The 12,911-nt window shown below is 39.1% G+C and overlaps 1 protein-coding gene across 20 annotated transcripts in view; it reads right to left on the reverse strand.

Moving 5' to 3' along the window:
• Positions 1 to 12,911, reverse strand: part of kif1aa (kinesin family member 1Aa) — a 48,336-nt gene that overhangs the window by 30,982 nt on the left and 4,443 nt on the right. For all 20 annotated transcript variants that reach the window (XM_076879785.1, XM_076879777.1, XM_076879775.1 and 17 more), the window contains exons 3-13: positions 5,283 to 5,356; positions 4,968 to 5,150; positions 4,814 to 4,879; positions 4,548 to 4,726; positions 2,559 to 2,670; positions 2,201 to 2,278; positions 2,019 to 2,084; positions 1,910 to 1,927; positions 1,721 to 1,799; positions 1,290 to 1,368; positions 868 to 1,010 (exon numbers count right to left, since the gene is read on the reverse strand). In XM_076879785.1, the coding sequence (XP_076735900.1) occupies positions 868 to 1,010; positions 1,290 to 1,368; positions 1,721 to 1,799; positions 1,910 to 1,927; positions 2,019 to 2,084; positions 2,201 to 2,278; positions 2,559 to 2,670; positions 4,548 to 4,726; positions 4,814 to 4,879; positions 4,968 to 5,150; positions 5,283 to 5,356 (1,077 nt within the window). The remainder of the gene's footprint in view (positions 1 to 867; positions 1,011 to 1,289; positions 1,369 to 1,720; positions 1,800 to 1,909; positions 1,928 to 2,018; positions 2,085 to 2,200; positions 2,279 to 2,558; positions 2,671 to 4,547; positions 4,727 to 4,813; positions 4,880 to 4,967; positions 5,151 to 5,282; positions 5,357 to 12,911) is intronic.

Below are 12,911 nucleotides of genomic sequence, written 5' to 3' on the forward strand. Positions count from 1 at the left end.
CAGCCAGTTACAAAACAGTTTCACCCTCTATAGATAATTTTTCTACTATAAATCAACTGTTCAACTTTGTGTCTTTGTGCAAACAGGCTGCTAGGATTCTCCTGCTGATGCTGTTTTACATTACTGAGCTGGAACTCTTGACCATATTTGTTTTTTTCAACCATTTTTAAAGGATTTGAACAAATATATGGTTTGCTGTACAGCTCATCCAAAAGTTTTGTGTTCCACCAAACACACTATAAACTGTTCAGGTGCCTAAGAAAGGGAATATGATATCAGTGCTTGTGGATAACTGAGGCTGTGGTATCTGTAATGGTTTCTGACATAAAAAAGTGCTACTGAGATGATACCTAATCAAGATGAATTCAGTTCCCAATATAAGGAGATGTATAACTTGTGCTGTGTTATTTATGTAAGAGCACCCTGCCTGTCTAAGGACAGGAGTGGAGGCAAAACATTTCCTCTCACATAGCTGGTATGATGTGTTAGCTTCAGATGCTAATGCTAGAAACAACGCCTACACCATTTTTTCCAGCCTGTTTTTAGACACAAATGGGAGAATAATGCATTCGTGCCAAGTTTGGTCCTACTGCTGTCTGAAACCACTTGCTATCTATTCATTTTCATTAACTTCTTCCCACTGATTTTATTGCCCTGGCTGGTTCTTAATTTGCTTCTTGGCCTATTTGAACAGATCAACATGTCTGTGAGTACATCACGGCTTCTGTGAGCACAGGGAGAACAAATTTGTTTGTGAGTGGGCTGAGCTGAGGCTGACTCTTAAAAAAAAGGTCCAAGACCATTATGAACAATTTAAAATTCAATCTACAGATAATGGGCACATAAATCCAATGAATGGTCCCTTACTCTCAATGATGTCACCCAGGCCTTGAGCAAAGAGGAGCTCTTTCAGGCGAGACACCTCCTCCTTCAGCTCACGCACCAATCGGTTGTTGGGATCCTCGTTAATGACAGCGTTACAGCGAATCTGTTTGGCACGGTCAGCATACCTGGGAATGCAAAAGATCACTGAGACACAGGTGTGTGAGGAGAAACACACACATATATACACATTCATAATTCCCCCGACATCCCCGTCTCTGCAGCCCGGAGCTGCAGCTGCAACCCGTGAAGGATGTTTGAAGTGTGAAAGTGAGGCAAACCTCTGAGGGAAACGTGGATTACACAATGCCTGCGTTTCACCAACACCGGTGTCCTTCAAAGCAACATTCACCAGCTGTGTGGGAGGAAAAATCTGCAGCACAAAATGTGCTGTCTGCTCTGTTTACCTGAGCGTGCTAAGGGTCTCATCGTAGTTGATATCAGCTGGACTCAGAGCAGCAACCATCGCAGTTCGAGAATTTCCCCCTGACAGAGAAGAACAGATGTAAATTTATGCTTTGAGTTCAGAATGTGTACTTGATTGTCACTAGTTCTGCATGAATGTGGTGTCAGGAAAATAGGAAAACACTCTGTCTGAACAAGTTAAAATTTAGATTTTGCTACACCCAAAAAATGTCATTTGATTACATATAGTACAATTACATAAGTACAACATAAATCTTACATTTAACAGAAAAGTTGTGGTTTGCATTAAAATGTAAAAGTGATTAGCTTTTGGGGTTCAGACGCACGATTTTCTGGAGGGATTCTTTTACATATCACAGTGATGTTAGAAATATTAGAGACATTCAATGCCTTTGAAATACGGTGTTCATACCCAAATTTTCTCTCAGTAGCCAAGTCAAAACTGAATCTCGGTATGGAATGAAGCTTTCTGCCTTTTTCTTCTTTTTATTCTGTTTATAAATAAAAGACACACAAAAAGTCAGCATGAATTAATTTTTTCTGTGTTTACTATAGGTTCAAATAAATAATGAATTAGGATAATAACATGTGAATCACTCACCTTATTCGGCCCAGAGTCCTAAAATGAAATGAGACAGTGGAAACTGTCATTTTTATCCAACACAAAATCGACTTCACCTTAAAAAATACAACAAATGGTTAATACAGACCATTTCTGCCAAAGCAGAGATGACTTTCCCCAGCGTGGTTAGAGATTTGTTGATATTTGCTCCTTCCTGTGACAGAACAGTAGGCAGATAAGGATTACGATGACAGTAAGCACAGACTGCTTTAACATGGATTTAGTCAGATAAATAAACATGATTTAAGATTTTTTTTGTAGTGTTTTCACCTTTAGCCTGGTCCCTTTGGCTCCGGTAGAATCGGCCCTCTCACTGCCAGCCAAATCCACCAAACTGATTTTACTGACCTAAAACAGCACACACCAAATCAGTAGAATCCAATTAATAAGATGCAACACATGGGCTTTCAACAACACAAAAAAAGAATCAATAGGCATTCATCTTTATTATAGAGACAGGCCTTATTAAAAAAAACAGCTTAAGAATTATCCTCATGACCTTCAAGGAGTCATTGATTTCCACGTCCCATCAAGACTTAAATCAGCGTCATCAGTCAGAGGGCAGATAAACCAAGACAGCAACTCGATGTTAAACAAATTCAGTGAGGATCAGATAAAAATCCTCTACCTTCTCGGTAGTGTTATCCATCTCTGTGTCGTGGCGTTTCTGGGTGAATATGATGTTGAAGACGGCGTGCGAGCGACTGCTTGTCTCATTCATGTTGGTGGCAGCCACAGTCCTGCACAGAGACAATGAATTTTAATTACTTTGTACAGTTCAGATTTTAGCCAGCAGGATGTGGGTTTAAGTATAATTTAATGAAAATGTTTTTTTATATGACACACTCATAAAACACTATTCAAAGTAGAAATAGGTAGTTATATATAAAGCGTATTTTTAAAAAAAAGTATATTTAGTGTAACAGCAGCTATGTTTAGGTAAACGTCATGGTCACTGTGCTTGTGTTTTATCCCCCAAACCTTATGACACTTCCCATCTTCATGCTTCCTGTTTTATTTTGATCATTCATTTTTTTTCCTGTGTCTATTGTCGTTTTAATATTTATATATAAATATTTAAATTGATATTGACTGTAAACGTTCCCTTCATTTCCCTTCTGTTTTCACTGTATGTATTCATAGATGGTCCGAGTGGATGTATCCATCCTTCTATGCAAGACAGATTTTTAAAAAGGGGTCAAAACTAAAGCACAAAAAGCCACGATGTTTAGGTTTTTCCTTAAGCCCTAAAATCATTTTTGGAGGGAATTTCAACCAATTCTACAGCCAAAATCAAAAACCTCAGAGTCTAAGAACAAGAGAGACGTTTAATATCTCACAATCATAACCAATCTAGAATTATAAATGGAAAAACCTGGAGCCTGCTAAGCAATGCATCTGACATTTTTATAGTGCACCACAAACATACATTTCATTAGAGTTTCATTCATTCCTTATTGCAAACCTCATATCCTGTGTGCAGTTACTTTAAGAGAGAAAGAAAGTGACTAATTCAATGGAGTCTCTCTTTAATTAGCCCTTTCATTCATTTCATTTCCTCTGGAGCTAAAATAGAGCTAAATAGAATTTGCAGTTCCCCAAACAGCCACTTTAAACTTCCTTCAAAAGTGAGTTAATCCACATAGACTGCAATGTTAAAATGCAATATCACAACAGAAACATGTGTCCAGAAAACCAGCCTCCATAACAACTGTCCATGAGGTAAACTGTTATATAACTTATTGCTTTAATTTCTATTAACTGGAGTCGCTACTGAACTGCATCTTCCAACCCTGTTTGTGGTCTTTGTACCTTTTGGAACATTTTTATGTAAATATCTGTTGAATAATAAGCCCTGCTGTGAGGAACAGCTCGCTTAACAAGTTTGTGCTTCTATTTTGTTGTTAATTGGCAGGTATATGCAGTGTTGCCAACTCCTCAGTAAGGAAAATCGCTATTGGTTGTCCTAAAAGTCGCTAGAAGTCGCTAAATGACGTCATCGCCTAATTTGCACAATTGGTCATGCTTATCTAATTGTAACCTATGTTGTTGGAGAGAGAAATAACATCGTGGAAGAGACATAAAGTGAGTAAAAAACGTCCTAAATGCATTTAGAGTTTATTTAGAACTACAAATTAAATTTCTTTTAGCAATTATTGTTTTTTTTAATGTCACAATTCCAACCCTGCTCCTTTACCCGGGCTTGGACCGGCAAAAGTGACCCGAAATAGGCACTCTGGTGGAGTTACTTTGTGTGTGTGTGTTTATAAGTAGTTTTAAACCTTGTGATCCACAAAACAGCATAAGAGTAAAAGAGTAAAAGAAGAACTGACTGCGTTACAGCACCCGCTGCTTGTTGAGAGTAAAAGCAATACGGGCTTTCACGTCTTTTTTTAGCGACTTTTTTTTAGAAAAAAATTTGCTAAGGGGTCCGAAAACTCGCTAAATATAGCGACAAAGTCGCTAAGTTGGCAACACTGGGTATATGTGTCCTTAGTGTTGCACTCACACAGTTTATGGCAGTTTACGCTACTTGCTAAGCTAACGTGCTAACTTAGCACTCCTCCTGTGGTTCACTGCCTTTTCCTGAGACTCGAGAAATAGTTGACTACATTACCTAGCCTTGTTGCCAGAATCCATCAGGTCCTGGATGTCATTGTAGGAGGTGACAGCCAGCTTGGAGAGGTCCTCCACATAAGGTCCCATTAGAGGATGCTCTCGCACACGCAGGTGCCCTTTGTTTTTTGGGTTCAGCAAGTCCCGCACACGCTCACAGTAGATTTCCATGTAGCTTACCTGTTTCAAATTGACAGTTGATTGAACATTTATAACAGATGTGAGGTCTGAATCCACTGTATAAACAGGAGGGGCGCCCACACTCACCTCTACAGAGTAGGACATGCTGTTGTCTGTATTATCATTTATCTTTGTAAAAAGGTCTTCACACAGCTGGAAGAGGAAAACATAATAATCCGCAAAAAGATAAATTATTTAATTTATTATGTGCCCTGTTAAATTAATCAAAGTGTGTCAGTACCAGGGGAATAATTCCTTGCTGATCCTTCACATCCTGTTTCCCCATCATGGTGTAGGACTTGCCTGCACCCGTCTGACCATATGCAAAGATGCAGACGTTGTAGCCTTCAAAGGCATGAAGCAACATTTCCTCTCCGATGTCTTTGTACACTTGCTTCTGCGATGCATAATTGACATCTTCGGGCTGTGGACAGAGATCAATAATTGGTCATTTAAGACTAAAAATGTCTTGTAAGGCTTGAACAAATATATCCAAAACTGATGAAAATATGTGGATGCGTTGTGTTTGGGCTCCGGGGGTGCACGGATGACTTACCGAAGTGTGAGACCAGTAGGAGTAATCAAAGTTGAAGCTCTTGTTGTCTTTGGCCTGCTTAGGGTTGATGATGGCTGAAAGACAGGACAAGGAACATGGGTCAGAGGGAGGGTGAGAACCACCCATGTGAAACTGGATCTGAGCTGGGTTAGTATCATGTTGTGCTAGTAGAGCTGGAAAGGTTTCAGTCACCTCTCCTTTCTGCACCAACAGCTACCTTTGGGATTAAGTTATTGGGCTTGGCCTACATAAATTCATTACAGAAACGCATCACATTGGAACACTTCATCCAGAACAGGACCAAACAGAAGGCATTGGAGACCATGTCAAAGTATAAAATCCAATATTTGTTAAATCAAAGGCTGAGGTCACACACCGTCAGCCAGTCAATGAGGTAAACCAGTTGAGAAACAGGCAAAAAGGCCAGTTATTTTGTTACCTGTCAGGACTTTTCTAGGACACCTTGCGCTCAGCTCATCTTTCAACAGCATACAGCTTGAAACAACCAGCCGCTTTTAGCTGTAATCTGTCAGGCTCCGCTGACCTTTGGTAGCCCTCCAATAAATTCCACCTTTGTCAGTGTTATAACTTTCAGTCTTCCCAGAAGGCCAGTGAAGTGTCTATATGCTTTTATGTCTTCCTGTGTCTGCCAGCTGTTCTGTAAATCACAAATCCTCCATGAGCTATTTAAGCATCCATCTCGGTACTCAAACAGGAAATGCCTTCTCCCCATTAAACAGTGTATTCACTGTTATAGCGAAGTTATAGCGTATAACTTCATCCCAGATTAAAGGGACAATTCGCCCTAAATCATTTTTTCCCTCCAGATTGAATTGCTTTTTTTTTCATCCAGACTGTTTTGGTGAAGGTTGCCCAGTTTTCGAGATATTGACTGCAGAGATGCCTGGTTTCTGTTAAATATAACGGAATAAACAAAGAAAAAATACATCTGAAATACTCAATGTTTCATGATGTAGTTACTCAAAAAAAGTGCCAAAACCTTATTGTGAAGATTTTGTGCAGGAAGTAGGAAACATGCATCTTCTCATGAAGACAGGCCGGGTTTAAATATTAATGGAGTTTCCTCTCAGCTGATGTTGGTCATTGAAGATGGTGGAAAGGATAGTTCCTACATGACACTGTTCACATCAAAAGCTGTGATTTTTTTTAAAAATAAGTATTTCAATATTTTTAATAAGAGATGTTGAGTTATTTAAATGCATTTTTTTTTTCAAGTTTTGAGCACCAAAATACACCAGATTTTTACATTTTCATTACATTCAAGAGAAGGCAGACATCTCTGCAGCCAAAATTTGATTTTGGAATAAGCACTAACAGTCTGATCCCCAGAATGACGACAACTCAAGAAAATCCAGTTAAACAGTGATTTATAATTAAATCATATCGTACTGATGGCTAATCTAACGTCATGTTAAGGATGTCTGCCCCGAGGCCTGATCGACATGATGATGATACACTGGTTTCAAAAATAAAGCATAGAGTATTTAAAGTATTTTGAGTGGAAAAGGTTTTGCACTTCGAACCAAAGGACTAATTACAGCTTTTTATAGATTTAACTTGTGGAAAAACACATTTTTGGGGAAAACAATATTTCAAGTTACACGTAAAACCTTTTGATAATATTATTGTGCTTGTTTTTCATTCGTAGACATTACAATATAAACACAACGTAAAATATTAGATACACAAATTATCTTTTTTCTGCAAAAACATCTAATAAAGAGTATTTCTTGAGATTTTTTTTTTTGCTGTGCATCAAACAGTTTCACCCTGATTTGTCCAAACTCAGCAGACACAATGAAATCAAGATTAGTTTGTTTTTTGTTTTTGGCATGAATACTACTCCACATGTTGGTGTGCCCACATATCTCATTTGGTCTTGGTGCCAACATGATGCTTCCTCCCTGCTCCCTGGGCTCCAGACCATTTTCTCTACTAATGCAGATGCGGTCGATAAAAGAGGAAAAGGCCCAGAGCTAAGTACGAGCTCAAGTAAGTGTACACAGTTTTATTTCCTCTCTACACTGCTACTGTTCCCAGCTATGAAATATAGGCCAGTGTGGCTGACATGGGTTTCAGATTTCAGATCTAATCCTCGCCATGACTAAGAGATGAGACTTCACTTACTGGCCGTGACTCATCCTGGTACTCTGGAAGAAGGCCAGATATGAACATAGATGTACTACAGTCCTCATATTTGCCATACTTATCCAAGCAGTGTAGTCTGTATTCGCTGCTAACAGAAACAATTTCGAGAACCATAAGGACATTTGAAGAGAGGATCTTCAATCAACGTCAATACACTTAAAATATTGAGTTTTAAAGAAATATGTTCTTCTTTTGTCCATTTTTCACCTTTCCACAATGTTTTAGGATTTTTGGCCTGCTTAGTTTTGGTTAAAGGTAAACCTGGCTGAAAGTTAAAAAATAATCCTCATTCATCTTATCATCATCGTATCATGCTGCTGACCATCACAAATCTAGACTGCTCACTAATTATTATTAATTTTTAGCACTGTTGCCTGTGCTGCTTCTGTCACACAAACATGTTGTGCCCGTCTGTGCGGATATTCTCCAGAATCTCCGGCTTCTCCCACCATCGGAAAACATGCTCTGCTAATGCTGCCTATCTGAAACAGGATGCTCTCCCAAAGGAGATTACTAATCTCTCTACATTTACTTCTTATTTAAATAAGGGTTAAAAAAGGGTTACAAATTTTAAAAAAGGGTTAGGGTTACCGAAACAAAAGACAGTTCCTACGTAGCAGCGAAGGAGTTTGTGCTGCTTCACTGCAGCTTATTCTGTGTTGCATCTTTTATTATGCAGTAATTTCCTTTTCTGACATATTTCACTAAGCAGTATTAGTAGTCACATTACTTATTGCTTTTAACTGGGTGTATAGTAAATATTACCTAAATATTACACAATCAGGAAACTGTCCATTCTGACAGAAAACGCTGATCTGCTTTTACAAACTCTGGATTCACTCACTCGGTAAATAACTGAAAGGAGACATGAACTACTTTATCAAACCATCCATCCATTCGCTTCCGCTTATCCTTTTCAGGGTCGTGGGGGGCACTGGAGCCTATCCCAGCTGTCATAGGGCGAGAGGCGGGGTACACCCTGGACAGGTCGCCAGTCTGTCGCAGGGCCAACACACATGGACAGACAACCATTCGCACTCACATTCACTCACACATTCACACCTAGTGGCAATTTGGATTATCCAATTAACCTATCCCCACAAGCTGCATGTCTTTGGACGGTGGGAGGAAGCCGGAGTACCCGGAGGGAACCCACGCAAACACGGGGAGAACATGCAAACTCCACACAGAAAGACCCCGGCCTGATGGTGGAATTGAACTCAGGACCTTCTTGCTGTGCGGCAACAGTGCTAACCACCGTGCCACCGTGCTGCTTTATCAAACCCCTAAAATTAAAAAAAACACAAAAAACCAAGATTTCATTATTGCCCAGAAGCCTTCGCTATATGACATCCTCTCTAAACGTACTCATCTTCAACAGCGCTGTGATTCATACAAGATGAGCCCTCTGCATCCCTACTTAAGCACAGAATACAAGAGTGTCTTGCATTCAGATAAGGTAATTACTTTGGAGTGGTGGTGACTGGCAGCACGAATTACCATCAGAGCGGAAGTACCGGGTACCGCCTTTGCGGACTGCACGGGTACAGACTTCTTTTATACTATCCTAACCAAGCTTGTTAAATGCATGTAAGGTTTTTATTTGCAATGAAACGTTTTTCTGAAAGTAGCCACAAACAAAAAGAGAATTTCTGACTGAGTAATTGTTGAAACTAATTTAGTAACCGACCATATATGAGGGCTGCAGTGAGACACGGGAGCAGGACTGAGTGTTTAAGATCAATAGCTGAGGTATCTCATCCAGTGATCATCGCTTATCTCTCCACCATAGGACAGTTTCTGCGTCATTTCAAGCACACAGAGGAGACCTCCTTCAACCCTTGCCGTATCCACTTTTGCCATCTAAAGACAATTAGACGAGAAAAGCGAGCAGTTCATTTTCTTCCGTCTTTGTCACCACGTCTGGAGTGTTTTGAAGTAAAAGCCCAATCGATACATTTATCAACATAAAGTATACACCAGGGCCACTGCCATTCATCTTTACTATACACATAAGATATCTTGGTAATCAAATATTAAAAATGTATGAAGACGGAGAAACTGCTGATCTTTTTTTTTCAGTGTTCTAAATACCCAAATACCTCAATAAAAGCTGTTTCTAATTCAGTTTTTGCATGGAGGTAATTAACTGAACTGTAAAAACCGGCATGTGATAACAAAATATTTTAAGTTAATGTAATTTGATTTATTAAAACAACAGTGTATGATTTGCATTAACAGTCTATATTTACAATGTTGAATCTATATGTCTTTATAAACATTTATTCTATGAATTTTAAAATGAAGGACTTATTGGGCAAAAAAATTAATTACTGTTTACTGTTTTTGTTTAATCTTTTTGCAAATGTTTACCACCTTAAAATGTACTCGCAACAATGTATTCTTATAGCTGTGTATTATGAAAGAATACCACTACACTGTATTCCAATTTTGAGCATTCCATATGTTTTATATTTTCCTAATATTTCCCTAATAACATCAAATAATCTTTTTACGTAACCGTGACTGAAAATAGTACTGCTCATGCTGATCAGGTGGCCCAGTTTTAAAGTTTCCCACTTTATCAAATGCCTCCACTCATCACTGTATCTGTCAGGAACGCCCACGTTCCTCGTCTTTTTCCTAATTATAGCAGCGATTATCTGCTCGAGGTTAATTTCAGTTGCCCTTCTGTCATGTTTTCAGTATCCTTTTACTGCACATTCCATGTTTGTCTTTGTCATAGCTGCTAGGTCTTCATAATTGTGACTGAGTGATGCTGCTCAGGACTGTCACGGCTGACCTGCCCCAGTCAATAGAAGACGAAATGTGGTTGCGTCAGCAGGTCTGAAAGAGGGGATATGAACTCACTGACAGGGACTGGAGGAAAGCCACGTAGATACTATATTCAGCCGCAGCAGCTGTTTGCTGATTTATATCTGAGTTTATGAAGTCTGACTGTCAAATGAGTCTTTGCATGACGCACTTTTACATAAAAGAGCAGTAATCATTATGGTAATGAGGGTTTTTACTACACAGATGAAGAAAAGGCATGACTCCACAATTTCTCTCAAAAAGACGTTAGATGTTAGATATACTGTTACCGGAAAAAGTCACAATGTTGAATAATAAATAGAATGGGGAATACTGGGAATTTCACCCCTGTTTTTAAGTTCAAGTTTGTCGTTATCGTCTTTGAAACAAGGGACAACGCTTGTGGGCTGAGCTGAGGCTTTAAAGAATACCCTGCTTTGGTGTCTATTTTACTCTAATGGAGATGATGATTTAGATCACCATTATGATGCACTAAAGAACAATTTAAAATAGCAATCAGACCATAAAGTCACCATAACAGTGGTTAACAAGGTCATAAACCAAGTGAGAATCATGGCTGTTTTCCCACAGGCTTTTAAACTACTCTATTCACTTCCTGCTGCCTATGAAAGAGCATCAAGGTTTAGGCTGCAGCCAATTCCAATATGCAATTCATATCCTTAGTGCAGCGCACTGCTAAGCTCATGCTACTTGAATGAGAAACTGCAATTTTTTTTAGAATGTAGTCCAAATGGGATATAATGCATGAACACATGTGAAAGAAACCACCAAATGCATGTTAAAGTAATGCATCTACACTCATATACCTGATTAGATTTCTTGCTTTTGCATATATTACTAACTGTTATGTTGCGATGGTGAAAATTTTGATGTCTTCATAACTTTTCTGCAGCAAAATTAACAGAAATTGTTAAGGTTCAAAATTGAGGAGGGAGAGTACAAACCACCCTTGGTCCAGAAGCTCTTGGTCCAACAATGATTTTAATGAACACACGTGTGGGAAGACACTCTGTACGCAGACAGCCAGTAGTCCTCGACTTAATCAAAGCATGAACAGATATTTTATAGCATCAGGGTTTGATTTACTGACGCCCCTTCATGCGTCACAGATACATTTTATACATAGATCAGATCAACACTACAATGACTTTTCACCCAGAAGATCATCTTCTATTTTCATGGCTGGTACTTTCCGTTCTTATCTTAAAGTGAATTGTTCCTCTTTCTTGTCGAGACATAACTAATCTCTCCTCTAAATAAATCTAACTAATGTGTGTGTATGTGTTGACCTCACATGCTCTTTGTGTCACCTCTTCACCTTCAACCTGCTGTGTCTCGTCCTCAAATGCTCTTTCTCAATTCACCTGTTGCACTTCTGACCTTTCACTAGACCAGAAGCTCACTGAGACTATGTGTATGTCTTCTACTAAATAAATGTTTTAACCAAGAACCTCTACTAAAACCTTAATATAAAATGATCTGATATATAAGTGTTTTGTAAGCATGTATTGCAATTCCTACAGAGTATTTGCAGCAAGTAGTCTTCTAAAGCGAGGCCCCTTATTCCTTCAGGTCTTTCCCCTGCATCTTAATTAAGGTCGGCGTGGGAGGGAACTTCTATCAGACAACAAGATTACTGCCATTCTCCTGCTTTGTGGGAACTGGGCTATTGACCCACACATGAATGTCAGGGAGCACAAAGAAGCGAGAGACACACACACACAAAATCCAGAACTCCTTCGTCTTTTCCCTTTCTTCAACCCAGACTATACAGAGACAAGGGGGCATTTATACCCCGATTCTCTATCCCCTCCAGACACTGCAACCAATGGGCTTTTTCATGACATCAGCCTGCTCACATCCTCCAGCCCACATCCAGAGCTATTGACTCAGTTTGGAAGAGAACAATCTGCTCCACTGAAAGACCGGCAGTCTCACTGAAAGCAGCTTTGTGCATCTGAAAAACGTGAAGCTTCTTAAAAGTGTTGACAGGATGTTTAATGTCTGGGTTTTAGGAAAAATAACTGAAAGAGAAATATGATAAATTCACACCTATATATGACATAAAGTGGTGACTTCCTTTTAATATGTAAGAATAAATGAATTAATGTGTATCTTTTTCCAGATTAACGCATCAACACAATATGAAATTCAGAAAGCATACTGCATATATTTATTGCAAGCCCCACTGTGGTTTTAATAAACTTTATAGGGCAGGTGGCTGAAAATCCCCCATTATTTCTTTCTGCTGGAGAACAACAGAAGCAAGCCTCTGCTACAAAAACTCATATTGCATTCATCTAATTTATTAGCACTTGCTTTGGTTTTTGAGCAGTGCATTATTTCAAGCTGCAGCTCCTGTGGGCTGGACATCAGATCTAGCTCATAGCAGCAGCCACTTTGTTAGAAGGTCGTCTTAAATTTCTGATCAGAATTAGACAAATCAAACACAAATGCTTCCATATTTGCCCACATGCAGGTCTGACTATACCTTTTTCAGTAACCTGTGTTATACTAGATTAAAGTAGATCGCTGTATTAGAACCAAGACCAAAGCTATCACCACGATTGTTTTATCTGAACCAGAGGTGCCGTTGAAATCTCAAGGAGACAGAGAATTTGTGGG

The sequence above is a fragment of the Maylandia zebra genome, linkage group LG23 (assembly GCF_041146795.1).
Source record: "Maylandia zebra isolate NMK-2024a linkage group LG23, Mzebra_GT3a, whole genome shotgun sequence".
Classification (NCBI taxonomy): Eukaryota; Metazoa; Chordata; class Actinopteri; order Cichliformes; family Cichlidae; genus Maylandia; species Maylandia zebra.